At 46.2% G+C, this 24693-nt stretch overlaps 1 protein-coding gene across 1 annotated transcript in view; it reads left to right on the forward strand.

Annotated features, from left to right (window-relative positions):
* Positions 1-24693, forward strand: part of INSR (insulin receptor) — a 159571-nt gene that overhangs the window by 77175 nt on the left and 57703 nt on the right. The window contains exon 3 of the mRNA XM_017528197.2: positions 21551-21872. Coding sequence (XP_017383686.1) covers positions 21551-21872 — 322 coding nt within the window. The remainder of the gene's footprint in view (positions 1-21550; positions 21873-24693) is intronic.

The following is a 24693-nucleotide window of genomic DNA, read 5'->3' on the forward strand; positions in this document are numbered from 1 at the left end:
TTAAGATGGAGTCTCACTCTGCCGCCCAGACTGGAGTGCAGTGGTGTAATCTCTGTTCACTGAAACCTCCACCTCCTGGGTTCAAGCAGTTCTCCTGCCTCAGCCTCCCAAGTCGCAGGGATTACAGTGTGCCACCACACCCAGCTAATGTTTGTATTTTTTAGTAGAGATGGGGTTTCACCTTGTTGGCCAGGTTGGTCTTGAACTGCTGATCGCAAGTGATCCACCCGCCTTGTCCTCCCAAAGTGCTGGGATGACAGGCGTGAGCCACCGCACCCGGCCTTCCTTGATGACTCTTTTGAGTTGTTTCCTTTTGGGAAAGAGGTGAATGCAGGGTTGATGGGAATGTGGAGAGACTGTGGATTCAGATGCAAATACACACATACCAGTGTCTGGCCGTGATCTTCCTGGACTCAGCTGTGGGATCCTGGAGGGCAGTTTCTGCCTCCTGTGCAGCTGCAGTGAGTTATGATCGCACCCACTACGCTCCAGCCTGGGTTACAGAATGAGACTCTGCCTCTCAACTCCCTGGGTGGGAGGGGGAGGTGTGGGGAACTCCTGGTTGAACCCATCCAACCCTGTCTTCCCCATGAAATAAAGTTGTGAGGGATGTTTTGTGCATCATCTCCTCCAGAACTCAAGTCAGCCCAAGGGGCCGCAGTGGTTCCCTTCTGCACATGGGGAAACTGAGGCACATAAAGCCAAGTCATGTGACCAGGAAGTAGCTGTGTCTGCTTGAAACTCGGGTCTGTCTGATGCCATGATTTTTTGCACTCCACATGCTGGTGATTGAAGCTGTGGCTCACAGGTCTGATGGGAGAGTCTGAGGCAGTGTCTCACTCTGTCACCCAGGCTGCAGTGCCGTCATGGGATCATAGCCCACTGCAACTTTGACTAATCCATCCTCCTACCTCAGACTCCCGAGTAGCTGGGACTATAGGTGTGCACCACAATGCCCTCCTAACTTTTGTATTATTTGTAGAGATGGGGAGGTCTTGCCATGTTGCCCAGGCTGGTCTTGAACTCCTGACCTCAATTGATCCTCTGGCCACAGCGTCCCAAAGTGCTGGGATTACTGGCATGAGATAGCCACTGCAGGAGGCCAAGAGAGCAGATTTGGACAATGTAAAATTTCTCTGGATTCCTCCTACTGTCCCCATCTTAGGCCTGGCTGCTGTAGGACTGACAGGTATTGCAGGCTGTCCATCTCTTCCGTAGCTTGATTGCATAACAGAGATGAGGAAGGAAGGTGAGAACTCAGAAAGTTGGCATTTGGCTCTCTGGTTGTTCAATGCAAGAAAGTAACATGTTGGCTTTTATAGAATAACCTTCTGAGGAAATTAACAACCCAGGTATTTCAGCCCCCTGTGAACTTGCTTGGAGCATGGTAGCAATTTATAATGAAATGTTCTTGCAGGCCCAGTGCTGAGATCTGTCTGTCTACCCTTTAGGCTGTGGAACAGTCTGTTCTAACCATCAGGTTGTATCTTGAGCTCAGATACTGGCCGACACTCTGTAGAAGCTCAGATCTGTTGACAGAGGCCACTAGAGGATTCTAGAGGATGGGACTAGCAACCGGAGGTGTTTTGCTGTCTAGTAAACTTTTCTTTTTTTTTTTTTTTGAGATGGAGTTTCACTTTTGTCACCCAGGCTGGAGTGCAGTGGTACAATTTTGGCTCACTGTAACCTCCACCTCCTGGGTTCAAGTGATTCTCCTGCCTCAGCCTCCCAAGTAGCCAGGATTACATGCACTTCCCATCACGCCCAGATAATTTTTGTATTTTTGGTAGAGATGGAGTTTTATCGTGTTGGCTGGTCTCGAACTCCTGACCTCAACTGATCTGCCCACCTTGACATCCCAAAGTGTTAGGATTACAGGCGTGAGCCACCGTGCCTGGCTCTACCCATCTTTCTTACATGATGATATCCAGCAGCCAGTCTGATAGGGAAGCATCGTTTGTCTTTATTTTCCTTCTTACATTTTCCCCGCAGAGGTGCCCGGGCTCAGTAGCATAAATCCACGTGGAGCCGGGAAGTTCCAGGTATCTGGGCTGTTTGTTCCCATGGACAAAAGAGCTGCAAAGTGGGGCTGATTAGCCAGTGAAGTCTGAGAATCCAGAGGGAAACTTACTGCTTTCTCTTGCTGAAATACACATGGGCAAGAAATGGACCTCACCCCCAATCAAAGAACTTCACGCTTTTTTCTAATAGAATAGCAATGTCTGAAGTGTATACACAGGGAGTGCCTGCCCTGGGTAAAGAAGGCCATGAGGCTCCTGGCATGGTGATGACACACAGAGCCTCTCATAACTTCTAGAGTGGAAAATAAAGCAGTCATTCCAGGACGCGTGCTGTGGCTCACAGCTGTAAACCCAGCAGATTGGGAGGCTGAGGCGGGTCGATCACCTGAAGTCAAGACTTCAAGTCCAGCCTGGCCAACATGGTGAAACCCTGTCTTTACTAAAAATACAAAATAAAATAAAATTACTTGAGCTTGGTGGTAGGCACCTGTAATCCCTGCTACTCAGGAGGCTGAGGCAGGAGAATTGTTGAACCTGGGAGGTGGAGGTTGCAGTGAGCGAGGAGTCTGTAATCCCAGCTACTTGGGAGGCTAAGGCAGACGAATTCCTTGAACCTGGGAGGCGGAGGTTGCAGTGAGCCAAGATCGTACCACTGCACTGTAGCCTGGGTGACAAGAACAAAACTCTGTCCCCTCCCCCGCCCAAAAAAAAAAGAAAAAAGAAATTAGAGCAGTCATTCTGGCTTTTAGGAACCCACAGAATCAGGAAATAAGCTGCAAGTTGTCTCCCTTTTGTCACGATGGCAATTGAAATAGGTGCATTTCCGTCTGACTTGCGATTCTGTTTTATGGTGCCCCTGCAGACATTCAGCACGTCCTCAGGTGGACTTGTGTCCTTCAGGAGTTGAGGAAATTTTCTCCATTCCCTGTCCCTGTTCCTAGACTCTGCCAGCTCGTGCACGCAGCAGCTCCCAGGAAACCGTCAACCTGTGCACATTCAAAACCACCATGTCCTTGTTATTGAAAAGCCATCAGTCATGTGAGCTGAACTTTCTTATGGTTGAGACTGTCCCCAGGGAAACTCGCCTTACAATTCAGACCCTCCTTGGAGATCAATTCCAAACTCTCTCATCCTGTTCCCACTTCCTTGTTCCCATGGAGGCTGCGGTTCTCTCTCTCTCTGCCACTTGGAAATTGTCAAATTGTCATGCCTAATTCCAAAAATGACACAGAAAACTTAAACATGTGGCTAAATTTAAACAGAGAAAAATAAGCCAAGAATTCAAAGGCACAAGGCATTTTCAGGGAGAGAGGGAGAGCTTTAGCATTGTTTGAAGGGATGATCTTTTTTTTTCTTCTTTCTTTTTTTTTTTTTTTTTAATTATACTTTAAGTTCTGGGGTACATGTGCAGATCGTGCAGGTTTGTTCCATAGGTATACACGTGCCATGGTGGTTTGCTGCATCCATCCCCCCGTCATCCATATTGGGTATTGCTCCTAATGTAGCCCTCCCCAATCCCTCCAACCCCTGCTATCCCTCCCATAGCCCCCCACCCCCAGACTGGCCCTGGTGTGTGATGTTCCCCTCCCTGTGTCCATGTGTTCTCATTGTTCAATGCCCACTTACGAGTGAGAACATGTGGTGTTTGCTTTTCTGTTCTTGTGTCAGTTTGCTGAGAATGATGGTTCCAGATTCATCCATGTCCCTGCAAAAAACAAGAATTCATCCTTTTTTGTGGCTACATAGTATTCCATGGTGTATATATGCCACAGTTTTCTTTATTTTGTCTATCTTTGGTGGGCATTTGGGTTGGTTCCAAGTCTTTGCTATTGTGAACAGCGCTGCAATAAACACGTGTGTGCATGTGTCTTTATAACTGAATGTTTTATAATCCTTTGGGTATATACTCAGTAATGGGATTGCTGGATCAAATGGTATGTCTAGTTCTAGATCCGAAGGGATGATCTTTAATGAGTTAAGGGTCACCTAGAATAGAATTAAACTGTGGAGAGCAAATTGTTGGAAACACAAGGAGAAACCTCAGAGACGATGCCAACACAGCCTTGATCTTATAGATAAGACACAGGTAAGAAAAAGTTTGGATAACATGGTTAATAAGATTGTGGTAACAGATAGGACTGAACTTTGCACTCTGCAAACAATGTACATTTTAAAGTGCTCTTGGAATATTTAGAAAAATTAATCATCTGTTAACTCTGAGAAAAAAAAAAAAAAACCCAAACCAATGCATTCCAAAAAAGCAGACATTGTATTTGCTGTAATCTCTGGCTGCAAGTAAGCATAACTGAAAATTAATTTTTAAAAGCTTAACTGAACAACCATGCAAGAGAGACTCCTACCACTTGATAACTAAAAAGAAAATAAAAACCAAAAAAACAAAAACAAAAAACCCCAAAAGGGCTGGGAATGGTGGTTCACATCTGTAATCCCAGCACTTTGGGAGGCCAAGGAGGGCAGATCACCTGAGGTCAGGAGTTTGAGACCAGCCTGGCCAACATGGTGAAACCCTGTCTCTACCAAAAATTAGCCAAGCGTGTTGGCGCATGCCTGTAATCCCAGCTACTTGGGAGGCTGAGGCAGGAGAATCGCTTGAGCCCGGGAGGCGGAGGTTGCAGTGAGCCGAGATTGCACCATTGCACTCTAGCCTGGGCGACAAGAGCTAAACTCCATCCAAAAAAAAGAAAAAAGAAAAACCAAAAAACCAAAAAACCAGCCCATAAGTCTTAAGTTGGAGTGCTGCAAGAATACACTATTTTAAGATGACAACGATGTGGTCATGGAGACAAAGGCAGAAGTTTAAATGGTTACAGAGAAAATTTGCTTGACATTTTATTATAAAAATATAGAGAGAAATCACAGAAATCAGACGATGAATATTGGAAATAATAAATTAGCACAAGCAAACTGAGTAGAAAACAAATAGAGCTGACAAAGTAAAAAAGCTGGATCTTTTAGAGCTTTGCTGCTCACTAGGGTGGCCCCAACCCATGTGAAAATTAAATTAGAAATTCATTTTCTCAGTCACAGGAGCCAAGTTCCCAGTGCTCAGTGGATGGTTAGTGACTACTGAATTGGACAGTAGAGATACAAAACTCTTCCATCACTGGGCCAAGCGTGGTGGCTCATGCCTGTAATCCTAGCATTATGAAGCTAAGGCAGACAGATCATGAGGTCAGGAGTTCAAGACCAGCCTGGCTAACGTGGTGAAACCCCATCTCTACTAAAAATACAAAAACTAGCTGGGTGTAGTGGTGGGTGCCTGTAATCCCAGCTACTCGGGTGGCTGAGGCAGGAGAATTGCTTCAACCTGGGAGGTGGAGGTTGTCATGAGTGAGATCACGCCATTGCACTCTAGCCAGCCTACGCAACAAGAGCAAGATTCCATCTCGGAAAAAAAAAAAAAAAGAACTTTTCTATCATTGTATCACTGCTGTAAGTTTGTTGGACAGTGCTGTTTTAGAGGGAAGAATCAATAAAATAGAATAAGACAAAGGAGGAGGAGAGAACAAATATTGTATATAAAATTAAGAATGAAAACAGGTGTAATTTATTATTGATTGATTGAGACAGAGTCTTACTTGGTTGCCCAGGCCAGAGTGCAGTGGTGTGATCCCGGCTCACTGCAACATCCGTCTCCTGGGTTCAAGTAATTCTCCTGCCTCAGCCTTCAGAGTAGCTAGGATTACAGGCAAGCGCCATCATGCCCGGATAATTTTTGTATTTTTAGTAGAGAAGGGGTTTCACCCTGTTGGCCAGGCTGGTCTAGAACTCCTGACTTCAGGTGATCTGCCCACCTTGGCCTCCCAAAATTCTGGGATTAAAAACAGATGTCATTTAAATCCATAGAAAATTATAAAGACAGCTCTACTAACAATTTTGGAAATATTAAAAATAACTTCATTTACTGATTTAAGTGTTGCTTTTATTTAGATTGTTTCTCTTTACCAGAAATTGAGGCTCTGAATTTGCCTCAGAGAACAGCTATGCCTATCTCTCATAAGCCGCACTCTCTCATTATCAGTAATTTCTAAATAGCCTATAAAATGTATATGGACTCAAAAAGCAGGAAACATAAGTAAGTTGAAACTCAACAACCTTTAAAAAGTTACTCCTGTACTAAATTGCATAAAATGTGTATTACCTACATGAATGAGAAAAACAAACGAACGAACAAAAAACTTCCAAAATTTCTCCAACAAGCAGGGTTTTTTGCACCTTACCATAAGTAGCTTTCTGGAGCAAGCCGGGGTGGTTTGAGGAGAGACTTGGCAATCACAAACACAGCCATTTTTTATGTAGAAGTGGTGTTTTTTTGTTTTTTGTTTTTGAGACAAGGTCTCATTGTGTTACACAGGCTGGAATACAGTGGCACGATCCTAGCTCACTGCAGCCTCAACTTCCTAGGCTCAAGCAATCCTCCTGCCTCAGCCTCCCAAGTAGCTGGAACTACACTCGTGTGTCATTATGCCCAGCTAATTATTATTATTTTTAAAAGAGATGAGGTCTTGCTATGTTGCCCTAGCTGGTCTTGAACTCCTAGGCTCAAGCAGTCCTTCCACCTCAGCCTCCAAAGAGCAGCTTCTATATCTTGAACTCCACACCTCAAACCCAGATTGTCCACATCTGAGCACCTGTCTTTTCGGTTTGCTGTTTCTCTCACGAGTCGTATCCAGTTGCCCCAGGTGGAAACTTGGGCATGATCCAGTAGATAAGTCCTGACAACTCCACCTCCCTGATGGCTTCAGAAGCCAGCCTCTTCTTCTCTGTTTCCTCTGCCTCTCACCTTCCTCATCCATCTACCATAAGCCAGAAAAGTGACCCCCAAGTATGAATCTGATGATGTTCTTTCTGCCTGGCATCTTTCTTTGGCATCTCCATTGGGGTAAAGTCCAAGCTCCTTGGCTCCCCATCTTTCCTCTCTGGTCTAATCTTCTGTTCCTCTCACCCTGTACTTTGCCCTTCATCAACTCTGAACTGTTTATAGTTCTCTGAACACAGCCTGAGTGATTCACACATTTGCACGTACTGTTCCTCCCCTGCTGTGATAAAGCAATAGTTACCTAACACCCCCCACCCCATTGCATTATTTTTTCTATAAGATTTATTATGCACCTACTGTGTATATGGCTCTGGGATGTCGTAACAAGCAAGACAGACACCATCTTTCCCTTCATGGGGCGTATGTGTCTTGTGCATACTAGAAGGGCAGGGATAGGGTCTCCATCCATTTCTGCATTCCAATGCCAAGAGGGTGCCAGATCTGGGTGGCCTGGGGTAAGGAACAGGTAAACATAACTCACAGTGTAATGCCATGTTATAGCCAGGCAGGGAACCTCAGGCCTGTGATCACAACACATCGGGAAGCCAAGGTGGGAGGACTACTTGAAGCCAGGAGTTTGAGACCAGCCTAAGCAACATAGAGAGACCCTACCCCCACCACCACCAATAACGCCTACAAAAAAGGGGGAAAAAAAAAAAAAAGCTGTGCACAGTGCATACTCCTGTAGTCCTAGCTCCTTAGGAGGCTGAGGTGGGAGGATCACTTGAGCCCAGGGTCCTAGAGTGCAGTGAGCTATGATGGCACCATTGCACCCCAGCCTTGGCCACAGAGCAAGACCCTGTTAAAAAAATAAAACACACCAAACCAAATCAAACACCCCCCCCCCCCGCCAAATTCCAGGATATCACACCCTGTCCCAGTCTCTCTGGGAGATCTGGGTTCAAGTTCTGGCAGAGCTGGTTGTTGGCAAAGTAACCCTTCTATGCCTCAGTTTCTTCAACTGTAATGGGGATATTGCTTGAATAATTGAGGTCACCTATGACCTCACGGATGAATTGGACCATGTGTGCTGCAAACAGAATACACATTTTAAAGTGTATTCAGGCTGGGGCAGAGGCTCATGCCTGTAATCCCAAAACTTTGGGAGGCTGATGCAGGAGATCACTTGAGGCCAGGAGTTCTAGACCAGCCTGTGCAACATAGCGAGTCCCTGTGTCTACAAAAAAAAAAAAAAAAAAAAAAATTAGCTAGGCATAGTGATGTATGCCTGTAGTCCCAGCTACTGCGGAGGCTGAAGTGGGAGGATGGCTCGAGCCCAGGAATTTGAGGCTGCAGTGAGAGATGATCAGCCACTGCACTCTAGCCTGGGGCGACAGTGAGAACCCCTGCCCCCCGCCAAAAAAAATGTGTATTTATGGGGGTGAATGTTAAATGAGAATGTGCACTTGCTGGCTTGGTTTACTGGAACTGCAAATTCACTGGGGACACACAAGTTTTCAAATGCATGGGGAATACTGGGCTGGAGGTCACCCCAAAAACGTAGCCTGTGGATTTTAAGAATGTATTTGTGACTATGGTTCTCGTTTTTCTGGGCGAGTGGTGGGTGAGAATACAGGATGCACTGGCCCGGGAGTCCAGAGATGCGGACCCTCCCCCCTGCAATGTGGGGAATTTTGCTGTGTGACCCTCGTGAGCCGCTGCCCCTTTGTGGGCCCCTCCCGAGGGAGGCCTGGGGTCAGGGCGCCCCTCGGCCGTCCCGGGCGCTGCCACGCAGTGACCCGATCTCCTCCCGGGCACACGCCCAGCGCCGCGTGCAGCCTCAGCCACCCCGGTGCATGCTTGATGCGCCCTTGCACGCTCGGTTTCTCCTTTTCCCTAGCTTTTTCCAAAGTTCCAACCGTGGCAGACTCGCCCTGCAGGGTCTGCAGGCACGAGGGGCCCTCCCAAGGCGCCCCCTCCTCTGGCCCCAACCGCCTAAAGGCGGCCACTGCCAGAGAACGAGTCCGGGTAGCTGGGCCCCCAGACACCCGCACACCCGGGGGGCGGGGCCCGCGCCGCGGCAGCACGCCCGCCCATTGGCTGAGTGCGAGGGCGGCTCTGTGGCCGCCGCCACTGACCGGCCTGGATTCCCCGGAGCGGAGCGTGCCCCAGCCTTTGTGCTGCGCGAAGGCCTCTAGCTTCGGAGGGGGCGGAGCCTTGACTGCCCAGGGTTCCCTCCCCCACCCCCGTGGGGACACACACACACACACACACACACACACACACACACACACACTTGCAGACACACACGCCCATCATGGACACACACAGTCCCACTCCCACCATGGGGACACACACACACACACACACACACCCACTCCCACATTCCTACTCTGGAACCTACCAATCCTGGGGCTGTTCTAGCGAGGTAGCTGGGAGGCCCCTGGGACCCTGTCTCTTTCCGGGCCTCTACGTGCGCGGTATTTCTCCGAAGACATCCGCAGCATGCAGAGGGTCCACAGGGACTCACCCTCTCCCCACTCACTCACTGGCTGGCTTACTAACTCACTCTGTCCTGGAAAGAGCAAGCCTGCGGCTCCCAAAGCGGTAAGGTCCCTGGGACACCGTTCCCTTTGTAGCCTCTGCATGCGCCGCATGTCTCCAAAGAGCTGCGCAGTTGGATTCCAAAGGCGTCCGCGCGCGTTGGGCGGTATTGTCAGGCAAGGAAAGGGGCGCTTCCTCTTTTCAAGGACACGCACTCCTGCGGTCGTCGCTGATGACCACGCAGCTGTCAAAAGTTCACCACCTTGCCTGTCCCCAACCCCTGCTCCTCCCCCATTAAATCATTTACTAGATTTCAAGGAGAGGAATTTGGCTCTGGGGACTTGAACCTCTGAGGCCACGGTCCGGGACAAGTGTGGGAGAGAAAGGCCTTGAATGGAAACAAAATAAATTACTTTAAGGAGTTTATAAAATTCACACTCGTAGGGAGAGCTGCGGGGCCCTGTGGTGAATGTACTAGCAGGCCCATGACGCAACTGTTCCGTTTGGAAATTTCTGGAAAGCAGTAATTTTTGAATAATAAATCTTGAGTGTTTTTTCTTTCTTTCATTTTTTTTTAAAATGACAGGCTCTGGAAAGAATGTAACAAAATGTTATTACCATATGTGGGACCATGGAATCATGTAATGGTGGTTTCTGTGTTTTCTGTTTTGTTTTTACCACATACCTTCTTAATTAAGGAAAACCCAAACTGATTTCTACTTAAAAAGGGAGGCAAAGAAAAAAGTGTCGAGAGTGACTGCATTTTTGTTCGCAAGTCATTTAACAACACAGCGCGGCATCTCAGCTGCAGTTTTTCTGGCTTTTAACCTTGCTTTGGATAAATTCGTCGCTTTTTGTTTTTGATGTAGTTTCAAGCTTACAGAAAAATTGCAAGATTACATCTAGATCGATCAATTGTTTACCTTTTAGACTAGTTGTTCTATCACCTCTCTACTATATACATTCACACACCTTACATACATTTATTTCCCTGAACTATTTGAGTCAGTTGCAGGCGTGATACATATAGCTTAATTCTTCAGTGGATATTTCCTAAGAAAGTTCTCAGGCCGGGTGCAGTGGTTCACACCTGTAATCCCAGGACTTTGGGAGGCTGAGGCATGTGGATCACCTGAGGTCGGGAGTTCGAGACCAGCCTGGCCAACATGGAGAAACCCCGTCTCTACTAAAAATAAAAAATTAGCCAGGTGTGGTGGTGCGGGCCTATAATCCCAGCTACTCGGTAGGCTGAGGCTGGAGAATCTCTTGAACCTGGCAGGTGGAGGTTGCAGTGAGCCGAGATCATGCAATTGCACTCCAGCCTGGGCAAGAAGAGTGAGACATAGTTTCAGAAAAAAAAAAAAAAAAAGAAGAAAAAACAAAGTTAGTTCTCTTATACAGTGAGGGTACTGGTATCATGGTCAAAATTAGGAAATTAATATTAATAGTCTTTTGATCCAATGTCTTCTATAATTCTCATCAGTTGTCTCAATATTGCCTTACGTAGGTTTTTTTTTTCCTAGTTGAAGGTTCCAATCTAGGATCACACTTTGCATTTGAATGCTGCTGGCTCCTTAGTCTGCACAGTTCCTCAGTTTTCTATGTCTATCAAAACTTTGGAATTGGCCGGGCGCGGTAGCTCACGCCTGTAATCCCAGCACTTTGGGAGGCCGAGGCGGGTGGATCACGAGGTCAAGAGATCAAGACCATCCTGGTCAACATGGTGAAACCCCGTCTCTACTAAAACTACAAAAAATTAGCTGGGCATGGTGGCGCGTGCCTGTAATCCCAGCTACTCAGGAGGCTGAGGCAGGGGAATTGCCTGAACCCGGGAGGTGGAGGTTGCGGTGAGCCGAGATCGCGCCATTGCACTCCAGTCTGGGTAACAGGAGCGAAACTCCGTCTCAAAAAAAAAAAAAAAAAAAACTTTGGAATTTTTTTTCTTGAGTAGCAGGCTCACTCTCTGTCACCCAGGCTAGAGTGCAGCGGCACCATCTTCACTGACTGCAGCCTCCGCCTCCTGGGTTCAAGCAATTCTCCTGCCTCAGCCTTCCAAGTAGCTGGGATTAACGCCCGGCTAATTTTTGTATTTTTAGTAGAGACGGGGTTTCACCATGTTGGCCAGGCTGGTCTCAAACTCCTGATGTCAAGTGATCTGCCTGTCTCAGCCTCCTAAAGTGCTGGGATTATGGGCATGAGCCACCATGCCCAGTTGGCAAAGACGATTTTAAGATAAGCTTTGTAAAAGCTCTCAACGATGGCTGTCAGCTGTTTTATACGGTCATTATTAGAATATTTGGAATAGAATCATGTAACTGATCAATAAGATTATTGTCTAGCAGAGGCTTTTAAAAAATGTATTTCCAGGCTGGGCATTACAGCTTATACCTATGATCCAAGCAGTTTGGGAGCTTGGGGAGAGCAGATCACTTGGGCCTAGGAGTTTGAGACCAGCCTGGGCATTATTGTGAGACCTCATCTCTACCAAATATATATGTATATACATAGCAAAGTTAGTCAAGTATGGTGGTGGGCGCCTGTAATCCCAGCTACTCAGGAGGCTGAGGCAGGAGAATTGCTGGAACCCAGGAGGCAGAGGTTGCAATGAGCTGAGATTGCACTATTTCACTCCAGCCTGGGTGACAATGAGATTCCATCTTAAAAAAGAAAAATCATCTGTGCTGTTATGGGATGAGCATTTAATTTCTTTTTATTGCTGAGTGGTGTTTCCTTGTATGGATGTGCCACGGTTTACCCATTCCTCAGTTGAGGGACATTCCTTGTATGGATGTGCCACGGTTTATCCATTCCCCAGTTGAGGGACATTCCTTGTATGGATGTGCCAGTTTATCCATTCCCCAGCTGAGGGACATTTGAGTTATTTCTGGTTCTGAGTGATTATGAATGCAGCCATTATCAGCATTCAAGTACAGGTTTTTGCATGAACACATGTTTCCATTTTACCTGGGTAAAACTCTAGGAATGAGATTTCCAGGTTGTGTGGTAACGATAAGAAGCATATGCTTAACTTTATTTTTATTTTATTTATTTATTTTTGAGACCGAGTCTCTCTCTATTGCACTGCAACCTCTGCCTCCCAAGTTCAAGCGATTCCCCTGCCTCAGGCTCCAGACTAGCTGGCGTTACAGGAGTGCACCACCACGCCTGGCTACGTGTTACATTTGTAGTAGAGACTCCTAAGCTCATGTGATCCTCTGGCCTCTGCCTCCCAGCATGCTGGAATTACAGGTGTGAGCCACTGTGCCAGCCCATATGCTTACCTTTATTTTTATTTTATTTTATTATTATCATTATTTTGAGATCCAGTTTCGCTCTTGTCGCCCAGGCTGGAGTGCAATAGCACCCAGTGATCTGCGCTCACGGAAATCTCCACCTCTTGGGTTCAAGAGATTTACAGCTTCAGCCTCCCGAGCAGCTGGGACTACCTGCCATCATGCCCGGCTAATTTTGTATTTTTAGTAGAGAGGTGGTTTCACCATGTTGGCCAGGCTGGGCTTGAACTCCTGAGGCGATCTGGCTGCCTTGCCCTCCCACGGTGTTGGATTACAGGTGTGAGCCACCGCACCTGGCCCATATGCTTAACTTTATAAGAAACTGCCTGGCACAGTGATTGACACCTGTGAGCACAATGTGGGGCCAAGGTGGGAGGATTGCTTGAGGTCAGGTTCGAGACCAGCCTGGGCACCAAGCGAGACTCCATCCTTACAGAAAATTACAAAAATGTGAGCTGAGTGGGCTGGCCCATCCCTGTAATCCAGCTACTTTAGAGCTGGGGCCACACAACGAGAAAGAGAGACAGAGAGAGAAGGAAAGAAAGAACAGACTGCTGGGGCAACACATGAGAAAGAAAGGGAAGGAAGGAAGGAAAGAAGGAAGGAAGGAAAGAAAGAAGGAAGGAATCACCAAAGAAAGAAAGAGAAAGAAAGAGAAGAAAGAAAGATAAAAATCATCAAAGAAAGAGAAAGAACAAAAGAAAGGAGAGAGAAATAAAAATTGCCAAAGAAAGAGGGAGAAAGAGAAATAGCCAAACTGTTTTCCAAAGCAGCCATCCCATTTTGTATTCCCGCTGTATATGTCTCTTTCCCTTCTCCACAAACGAATTAGACTCTGTAGACGTCGTGGTTCACCTTGATGTTTTTCAAGTGAATGCTGTCTGAGTAGTGGTTCCAGCTTCACAGTGCACAGAGCAATCTCCGTTTCCACAGCTGCATCTGATTCCCCCTCCCTGACCCACAGGAATTTATTTACCCAGTCTCCTATGTTGGATCTTTAGGTTGTTTTCTGTCTTTTGCTCTTGTAAACACAAATGGCTCAGGTCTGACAGGGCAAAGAATATCCCCGTCCAGGCATCAACATGTAAATTGCCTCTGTTGTCTGCAGGGTAATTCCAAGGAGCAGATATACTGCTTCAAATTGCACTTGCCTCTCAATGCAACATTCCTTCCTTTGCTTTGAACCGAAAAGCAAAGGAAACTTTGCTCCCAGAAGCAAACTGGTGTTTCTGTGGATCCCTCTGTCTGGAGAAGGTGTCTTTTAGTGGGGACATTGGGACTTTGTTTTGCCTTGGGCGGGTCCGCCAGAGAACTCTGACAGCGATCTTTTCCCTCCATCGATTTATTTAGCTTTGAGTCTCTGATCTTCTCAGCAGTGTATAGTGAAAAAGCCACTGGCAGGTGAATGTTTCAGGAAGGCGATGGTCACTTCTATTCACTCACCCAGGAGCTTTTGGGACGTTTAGGGAGAATTGAGGGGAAATTGGGACCAGCAGCTCAAGGTAGCTCTGAAGGGGAGAAGATGGATGGACACAGAACTTGCGTTTTTGGAGAGAGGAGGTCTGGGGAGATGTTCCCTACACACACAGCATGCACGTGCGTGCAGGTGTGAAGCGGTGTCAGCTCCCGGGTGGCTTGGCATTTTCCTGAAAGTCTGCCATCTTCCCAGGCAGACACAGCCTGGGCTACTGACTGTCCCTGCCCCAAACCAGAATCTGGACAGGAACCAACACTCGGGCTTGATAAGTGTCAATGTGGGGGATCGGGTCAGGGACAAGCTAGAGGAAAGTCAACCCCGTCCTCCCCTGGGGCTGGCTCTCATCTTGCCTGACACGTGTCTCTCATACCGCCTTCACTTTGCGGTCTGTCTCACCAGGAGAAGCCGCTGGTTTGTGGCTATGACCTGGGCAGCCTGTGACTTTCCCCTTCTTTCCTTCTTTCTTTTCTTTACTTCTTTCTCTCTCTCTTTCTTCTTTCTTTCTCTGTCTCTTTCCTGCTATCTTTTCTTCTTTTTCTCTGTTTTCTTTCTCTTTCTTCTTTCTCTCTGTGTCTTTTCTTTCCTTTCTTTCTCCTTTCTGTCTCTTTGTCTTTCTTCTTTCTCTGTTTTTTCTCTCTCTCCTTTCTTTCTCTTTTTCTTTCTTTTGTTTTCTGTCTCTTTTCTTCTTTCTTTCATTTCTTTTTCTTTCTCTCACTCTCTTCCTTTTCTTTCTTCTTTCTTTCTCTATCTTTCCTTATTTCTTTCCTTCTCTTTCTTTCTTTTTCTTTTTCCCCCTCCTTCCCTCCTTCTTTCTTTCTTTTCTCTCTTTCTCTTCTTCCTTCCTTTCCTCCTCCTTTCTCTCTCTTTCCTTTCTCTGTCTCTTTCTTCTTTTTAGAGATAAGGCCTTTCTCTGTTACCCAGGCTGGAGTACAGTAGCACAGTCACAGCTCACTGCAGCCTCAAACTCCTGGGCTCAAGCCATCCTTCCGTTTCAGTCTCCCTAGTAGCTGGGACTACTGGCATGCGCCATCACACCTGGCTAATTTTTTTTTTTTTTTTTTTTTGTAGAGACAGGGTCTGGCTATTTTTGCCCAGGCTGATTTTGAACTACTGGACTTAAGTGATCCTCCCATGTTTGCCTCCCAAAGTGCCATGACATGCTCAAGCCACTGCACCCGACAGGCTCGTGATTTTCATGTGGAGTTTTCCACGTTCTCTCCAACAATTCGTGTTGAGAGGAACCAGCATTAGGAGCAAGAATACTTGGGAACACCCAGCGCCTGTTTAGAGGGCTCCTGCTCAGCTAGGAAGTGCAGTGTATTGGAAAGACCAGCTCCCAACATATCAACGTGGGTTTAAGATCTCTCAAAGTGATCACGGGGTCAGTCAAAAAGAGAGAGACAAGGAAAATGTTTTCCTTAAAGCTGGGCCAGGGGAGACACCATGTAAAGCCACTCTGTGGATGTCTAAAGTTCCCCTGAAAAGCTCAGTTTTTTATCATGCTCTTTCAATAGGGGAGGAGGAGCGAGGTTACACAACGTTTCAGTGATAATTATGCAAAAAGAATACATTTGCCAAAACTGATGCACAACAATCACAACGTGATATTATAAAAGCAGAACAATAACTTTCTGTGTCTCAGCACAGAAATCATACACCTTAGCAAGATTGTAGGTTAAATGTAAACTTATGATTGTCAGCAAGAACATATTGGGCTCACAGCTGCAGGGGGAACAGAATCTGACACAGCACAACCAGCCTGACCACAAAGCTGCAAGAGGAGGGACCTCCATGCAGGCCTGGAGGAGCGGTGGGAGAAGGACTTTTACATCCTTATCTCAACCACAGAGACAGATGCCCCTCATGTGTCCATTTATAGGCTCTCCATAAGGGTCGCATTCCCTTTCCAGGGCCATAATCAATATGCCTTTCCTGGGAAAGGCATCTGGATGATGAGCTTCTCCATTACACGTCCATGTATAGGCTTTCTGCAATGAGAAGCCCATTACACGCTGTCATCTCTATCTGGCAGTCAAGCTATGTGGTTAGTCCCTTTCACAGAGTTCCTGTTTTTACCAGAACAGCTCAGCAGGGCCAAAGTTACAAGTTGCAGCTCAGGAGAGCCAGAGTTACAAGTGACATCTCAGCATTTTACATTATTCTTCAATTTCTCAAATATAATCGATAGAGTAACAAGCATCGCAAAGCAAATAACTCATTTCGGGGAAACCAAATTCTAAGAGAATTTACAGGTTAAAAATCAACAACAATTTCTTCTTGTTATTTCAGATAGCTCAGGTTTTGCCAATTCTTCCAGAAGGCTGGGGTCACTCAGTCACCACCAAGGGGTCCACAGTATTCCCAGCAGCAGTGGCCACCCCGAGTGGCTTTTTTTTCTCTTTCTTTCCTGTCTCTCTCTTTCTTCCTTTTTTTTTTTTTTTTTTTTTGAGATGGATTCTCACTCTGCCTTTCAGGCTGGAGTGCAGTGGCACAGTCTTGGCTCATTGTAAACTCCACCTCCTGGGTTCAAGAGATTCTCCTGCCTCAGCCTCCTGAGTAGCTGAGATTACAGGCATGCACCACCACACCCAACTAATTTTTATTTTTAGTAGGGACGGGGTTTCTCCCTGTTGGTCAGGCTGGTCTCAAACTCCCAATATCAAGTGATCTGCCCACCTCAGCCTCCTAAAGTTCTGGGATTACAGGCGTGTGCCACCATGCCCAGCTGAGATTATCTTTTCTCTGAGATGAAAACAATTTGCAGCATATCTGTCCATAGATTAGCACTAATTTCCATGAGTCTAGGCCCTAATAGAAATAGTAAAATCAGCCAGGTGTAGTGGGTCACACATATAATCTCATCACTTTGAGAGGCCAAGGTGAGCAGATCACTTGAAGTCAAACCAGCCTGGCCAACATAGTGAAACCCCATCTCTACTAAAAATACAAAAATTATCCTGGCATGGTGACAGGTGACTGTAATCCCAACTATTCAGGAGGCTGTCAGAAAAATCACTTGAACTCCGGGACGCAGAGGTTGCAGTGAGTGGAGATTGCACCACCATACTCCAGCCTGGGCAACAGAGCAAGACTCTGTCTCAAAAAAAAAAATAAATAAATAAAATCAATTACAGGTACATTTCACTAGAGCAGGTTGATAAACTTTCTGGCCTACTGCTGGCTTTCGTTTATTTTTTATTATTATATTTTAAGTTGTGGGATACATGTGCAGAATGTGCAGGTTTGTTACATAGGTACACATGTGCCATGGTGGTTTGCTGCACCCGTCAACCCATCATCTACATTAGGTATTTCTCCTAATTCTATCCCTCCCCTAGCCCCTCACTCCATGAAAAGCCCCGGTATGTGATGTTCCCCTCCTGTGTCCGTGTGTTCTCATTGTTCAACCGCCCCACTTATGAGTGAGAACATGCGGTGTTTGGTTTTCAGTTCCTGTGTTAGTTTGCTGAGAATGATGGTTTCCAGCTTCATCCATGTCCCTGCAAAAGATATGAATTCATCCTTTTTTTTGTATATATAAATAAACTTTTATTAGACTCAGCCATCCCTCTTCACGTACATAAGTCTGTAGCTGCTATCATGCATCATGGCGGAGTTGAGTAGTTTCAACAGACACCATGTGTCCTGCAAAGCCTCAAGTATTTGCTTGTGATCCTTTACAGAAAAAGTTGACCAGCTCCTACCCTGGAGAATGAAGGAGCTCAGATGGACCTGCCAGGCAGGGCTGTAACACAGGATTGCAGTCTCGTAGCCTCTGGCCTTATTTGCAATGGTCGGATCATTTTTCTTCTTCGCATTGTCTAGGCCGGAAGGCTTATGTGTTTGAGAGGTTTTGTTAAGGCCATTGATGACCCTCTGAAGTGGCTCCAGCCCAGGAAACAAGCCCCTTCCTGTCCTAGTGTGTGTCCTTGCCAGAGTGCTGGGACTCCGTGAGCCCCAGATAATTGCTGTCTGCTTTGTAGATTGCTTCCTTCAATTGAATTTCAATCCGAAGGTTCCCACAGACAGACCAGCGCTAATGATGTTGATAGTTATGATAATTATAGGTACCCCTTGTAGCTAATTTCTATCAAGCCTAAAAATGTCTGAATCAAAAAGAATCTGATGTGTTACTGACATCCTGTTTATTTTTTGCAACAACTGTAAGAAGGAAACAAGGGACTCTTATTAACAATCCCCCGCTTTCTTTTGGAGATGGAGTCTCGCTCTGTCGCTCAGGCTGGAGTGCAGTGGCACAATCTCGACTCACTGCAACCTTTGCCTCCTGGGTTCAAGCGATTCTCCTGCCTCAGCCTCCCAAGTAGCTAGGATTACAGGTGTGCACCACCACACCTGACTAATTTTTGTATTTTTAGTAGAGATGGGGTTTCACCATGTTGGCCAGGCTGGTCTCAAACTCCTGACCTCAAGTAATTGCACACCTCAGCTTCCCAAAGTGCTGGGATTATAGGCGTGAGCCACTGCTCCCAGCCCCAAGATAATTTTCCAGAGTGATACGTGCCATAAGGAAAATGTAATGAGATAATGTGTTAGCTCATGAATTGAGAAGGAGGGGCAACTTCTGCTGGAGAGGTCAGGGAAGGTCTGTGTAAGGTGTCGAGACTTGAAGGGTGCAAAGGAGCCAGTCATGAGGGGACAAGGGACCAGGGTGCTCCAGCCAGGACAGCTTACGCAAGGTCCTAAGGCAGGGCTGAGCCTGGGTGTGTGTGGGTGGGGGGAGCAGAAAGGAAGCCAGCATGGCTGCTGCCTGGGGTTGGGAGAAGGGTTTAGCAAGACTGGCAGGGATTAGACCCACAAAGCCTGTAGGGAGTCTGGTTTTATTCTCTATGCCTGTGCTGTCTAGTATGGGAGATGGTAGTCATCTGTGGCTAATTAACATTGGAACTGTGTCAGGCACGGTGGCTCACGCCTGTAATCCAGCACTTTGGGAGGCTGAAGTGGGAGGATCGCTGGAGGTAGGAGTTCAAGACCAGCCTGGGCAACATAGGGAGACCCCGTTTCTACAAAAAATTAAAAACTTAGCTAGAGATGGTGGTGCATATCCATAGTTCAGCTACTCAGGAAGCCAAGGTGGGAGGATCACCTGAGCCCAGGAGATTGAGGATAGTAATTGCGTCACTGCATCCCAGAGCCTGGGCGACAGAGCCAGATCCCATCACACACACACAAAAGAAATAATTACACATTTTATCCACGTGACAAAATATCACATGTACTCTATAAATAGGTAAAATATTATTGTATCAATTTAAAACTTTTTAAAAATGTTAAACTGAAATTAAAATGAAACGCAGTTAAAAGTTTGGTTCCTTGGTAAAAATTATAACCCTGGTACACTGTTGATGGGAATGTAAAATTGTGCAGCTAGGCCAGGCGTGGTGGCTCACACTGGTAATCCCAGCACTTTGGGAGGCCGAGGCCGGCGGATCACCTGAGGTCAGGAGTTTGAGACCAGCCTGGCCAACATGGTGAAACCCTGTCTCTACTAAAAATACAACAAAAGTAGCCAGGCGTGATGGTGGACACCTGTAATCCCAGCTACTCAGAAGCTGAGGCACAAGAATTCCTTGAACCTGGGAGGTGGAGGTTGCAATGAACTGATATCTAACCACTGCCCTCCAGCCTGAGTGACAGAGTGAGACTCCATCACAAAATAAATAAATAACAAAGAATAAATCGCATATTATTCCAGTTACAGGAGGTCTCTAGAGTCGTCAGACACACAGAGACAGAAAGTAGAATGGGAGGTACCAGGAGCTGGGGAGGAGGGTGTGTGTGAGTGTTTCATGGGGACAGAGCTTCTGTTTGGGAAGATGAGAAAGTTCTGGAGATGGGTGGTGGTGATGATTGCACAGCCATGTGAAAGTGTGTAATGCCACTGAACTATGCACTTAAACATGATTACAGTGGTGAATTTTATGCTATGTGTGTTTTACCACAATTAAAAAAAAAATCGGATTTCCTAGTTGTACTAACCACATTCAGTAGCCACAGGGGAGAAGTGGCTACTGTGTCGGACGGCCCAGATAGAGAATGTTTCTGTCATCGCAGAAAGTTCCATCGGACCGTGCTGCTCATATATGGATGTAGCTTCTGGGGCCACTTCTGTTCCCTGAGTTTGCCCAGTGGGATCCACTGTGCTGAGACTCACAGTCTGAGGATTCGGGGTAAAGAACACTCCCCAGCTTTCTTTCTTTTATTTTGGTTTTGTTTTGTTTTTGTTTTGAGACAAGGTCTGGCTCTATCACCAAGGCTGGAGTGCAGTGGCATGATCGCAGCTCTCCCTGCAACCTCCGCCTCCAGGGTTCAAGTGATTCTCATGCCTCAGCCTCCCAAGTAGCTGGGATTACAGGCATGCACTACCATATCTGGCTAATTTTTGTATTTTTGGTTGAGATGAGGTTTCACCATGGTGGCCAGGCCGGTCTCAAACTTCTGACCTCAGGTGATCCACCCACCTCGACCTCCAAAAGTGCTGGGATGACAGGCGTGAGCCACCGCATCTGGCCACATTTGCATGTTTCAGTAATTCACAGGTCTCCTCCATTAGACCTTGTGCTCCCAAAGGCAGGATCTGCGGCCACCTCTTCCCCCATAGTGGCTGTAGTGTCTAGCTTAATGCAAGCAGATATCTGTCGAAGCAATCAGTGGTTTGGGGGCAAGTTACTTAACCTCCCTGTGCCTCGGTTTCCCTTTTTGTAAAGTATTTTTTTTAATGAGATAACAATATATCTACTTCATGTGTGGGCTGCAGCGGCATGCTGGAGTTGGCTTGCTAGAGCCAATGGTGAAATTTCCCGGCCATTTCTGAGCTACTTGTTAAACATAGATATTCATAAAAATTACATCAACCTACAATTAAACAAATTACATAACAATCAAAGGTTTTAAAATTAAAGGTGTTTAAAGGTTTTAAAAAATAATAAATACTCAATTTTCCACCTCTCAATATCATAGGATGCTTTCCTGTCATTCATGCTGTTGAGGTTATTTACTACTTTTGTGTCAATAGTAGGCATACTTTGTATATACTTATAAATACTATTTAGAAAAATGCTACTCTGTATCTCCTGCCAGCTCTGTGTTTAGTAACTTTATGTTGGTGGCCTGAAGTCCACCATTCGCAGGAATATTTACACCATGGAAATTGGCAAATGCTGTATAAATCTGGGCCCCTCTGTTCCCCTCCCCCAGGCAGTGGTGAAACATTTACAGGCACACCAATCATTTGGAGGCTGAAACCAGTGAATAGATGGCCCTGGCACATGGCTAATGATGTAGAAGAGCCGTTTTTATTGTTAGTATTTTGCTTGGCTTTCACTGTCTGATCCAGAACTGCTGCATAGGCAGACAGGAATTAGACAAAGCCACTGACCAGCTGTTTTATTTTTTCTTCCCCTCTCTCTCTCTCCAGTTTGCCCGACCGCCTGTAAGTCACACGGCTGCACCGCGGAAGGCCTCTGTTGCCATAGTGAGTGCTTGGGCAACTGCTCTGAGCCCGGCGACCCCACCAAGTGCGCGGCCTGCCGCAACTACTACCTGGACGGCAGGTGTGTGGACTCCTGCCCGTCCCCATACTACCAGTTCCAGGACTGGCGCTGCGTGAACTTCAGCTTCTGCCAGGACCTGCACTACAAATGCAAGAACTCGCGGAGGCAGAGCTGCTACCAGTACGTCATTCACAACAACAAGTGCCTCCCCGAGTGTCCCTCTGGGTACACGATGAATTCCAGCAAGTGAGTCCTGCATGTGGGTCTTGGGGGGCAGCCAAGAGAAGAAGGAACATGTGGTTGGTAGTGATGGTACTGCCTGTTAAAACTGTGTGCAGGCCGGGTGTGGTGGCTCATGCCTGTAATCCCAGCACTTTGGGAGGCCGAGGTGGGTGGGTCACCTGAGGTCAGGAGTTCAAGACCAGCCTGACCAACATGGAGAAACCTCGTCTCTACTAAAAAAATAAAAAATTAGCCAGGTGTGGTGGCACATGCCTATAATCCCAGCTACTCGGGAGGCTGAGGCAGGAGAATTGCTTGAACTCGGGAGGCAGAGGTTGCCGTGAGCTGAGATCACGCCATTGCACTCCAGCCTGGGCAACAAGAGTGAAATTCTGTCTCAAAAGAAAACAAAAACAAAAACAAAAAACAGTTACAATAAAACTGCGTGCAAACCCAGGATTCATTGGCTGTGAGTGAGGTCTCTGCTTTCAGATGTTACTTTTGCCCTCTGTTTTGGTCCTGGGCTTGGGAGCAGGAGTTGACTACCTTTTTCTCTAAAGGGCCAGATAATATATATTTCTGGCATTGTACATACCATTCTTTTTTTTTTTTTTTTTTTTTTTTTTTTTTTTATTTTTTTTTTTTTTTTTTTTTTTTTTTTTTTTTTTTTTTTTTGAGATGAAGTCTTGCTCTGTCACCCAAGCTGGAGTGCAGTGGCATGATCCTGGCTCACTGCAACCTCTGCCTCCTGGTTCAAGCGATTTTCCTGCCTCAGCCTCCCAAGCAGCTGGCATTACAGGTGCCTGCCATCATGCCTGGCTAATTTTTTGTATTTTTAATAGAGACAGGGTTTCGCCATGTTTGCCAGGCTGGTCTCAAACTCCTGACCTCAGGTGATCCACCTGCCTCGGCCTCCCAGAATGCTAGGATTACAAGTGTGAGCCACTGCACCCAGCCTGGCATTGTGCATCCCAGTCCTAAGCTTTCTGTGCTTAGCTTCAGAGCAAGTAAAAAGCATAAGGTCACAGTCCTTGGTTTTCCCTAAAGTCCTCCACGTGGCCTGTCCTCACTGAGGTCGCTTCATCATTGTCACATCAAGGATATTGCCAAGGTCTTTTGTGTCTTCCCTGACCTGTAGCCTGGTGGTGGGCCAAGATTAACCCAGAACATGCTGTCTCCAGGAGGAAGAGACTCACTTCTGCATAATTGTCCGGGCTTTGCTGTTCTCTGAAGGGCAGTATAATCAAACCATTTCCTGCCTTTTGGGTGAGAAATAGCAGGATTTTCTCTCTTCGGCAGTGAGTCAGATTTTCTACGCACATCGCAGACTTTCTGTTCATGTTGTTAGCTTCTTCCATGAGCTATTTTGGGGCCATAACTGAGTTTCAGAAATCTGTTTCCTGGTTTTCATATTGAGGCTTTTTGTTTTGTTTTAAACACACACACACACCACAAAACAACACAAAAGCAAATCAGAAACAGACACACACCAAGAGGCCTTGAGCTGACCTGCTTACGTAAAATATCTTCCTCTTCAGACTTGAAAATTGGCCAAGCGAGAGTGTTGTGGTGGGAAGTTTTATTTCCCTGGGTAGAGAGGGCAGGAAGGAAAACAAGTTTTCATTTCGATTCTTATGACTGTTTCTTCTAGTGTTTGCGAAAACTGCAAGTACAATATGTTTTGTTTTGCTCATGTTTGATACAAATCCTACCAACAAAAATCTTTTGGCTTTATTGACCAAAAGTGTCTATAAATCACCTTTTGCATACCAGACAGAACTTTTTTTTTTTTTTGGCCAGTGTATTCCCAAGATTGGAAAAATAGCTATATTCCTTTTGATTCATTTCTTTCTTTCTTTTTTTGAGATGGAGTCTTGCTCTGTCACCCAGGCTGGAGTGCAGCAGCATGATCTCAGCTCACTGCAACCTCCGCCTCCCCGGTTTAAGTGATTCTCCTGCCTCAGCCTCCTGAGTAACTGGGATTACAGGTGCCTGCCACCATGCCCGGCTAATTTTTGTATTTTTAGTAGAGATGAGGTTTCACCATGTTGGTCAGGCTGGTCTCGAACTCCTGACCTTGTGATCTGCCCACCTCAGCCTCCCAAAGTGCTGGGATTACAGGTGGGAGCCACCATGCCGCGCCTCTTTCTTTGTTTTTAAAATTACATTTGAAAATTGTTTAAAACATGGGTTAATATCCCCTGGCAAGATGTTTAAGACATTGGCCTTATGTAAAAGGTGTTTTTCGCTCACCTTAACTACATGCTGAGAAATATAGCAACCTCCTTTGATTTTCTCACTGATGGTGCAGTATATGCTAAAACAGAAACCCCCGGAAATTGACAGCATATCTTTGGCATCTGGGACCATTCCTGAATGGAGAGAATGGTTCATTGTCACAGTGTTTTATTTCGTAGGTTTTAAAAAATTAATATTTCTATTTCTGAAGCATTTATTTATTTATTTATTTATTTTTGGAGACAGAGCCTCACTCTGTCACCCAGGCTGGAGTGCAGTGATGTGATCTCTGCCCACTGCAACCTTTACCTCCAGGGTTCAAGCAATTCTCCTGACTCAGCCTCTCGAGTAGCTGGGATTACAGGCACCCACCACCACGCCCAGCTGTTTTGTTTTTGTTTCTTTAAGATGGAGTTTCATTCTTGTTGTCCAGGCTGGAGTACAATGGCGCAATCTTGGGTCACTGTAATCTCAGCCTCCTGGGTTCAAGCAATTCTCCTACCTCAGCCTCCCAGGAGCTAGTATTACAGACGTCCACCACCACTCCTGGCTAATTCTTTTTTCTTTTCTTTCTTTTTTTTTTTTTTTTTTTGTATTTTTAGTAGAG

Source organism: Cebus imitator, unplaced genomic scaffold (assembly GCF_001604975.1).
Source record: "Cebus imitator isolate Cc_AM_T3 unplaced genomic scaffold, Cebus_imitator-1.0 Scaffold53, whole genome shotgun sequence".
Taxonomy (NCBI): Eukaryota; Metazoa; Chordata; class Mammalia; order Primates; family Cebidae; genus Cebus; species Cebus imitator.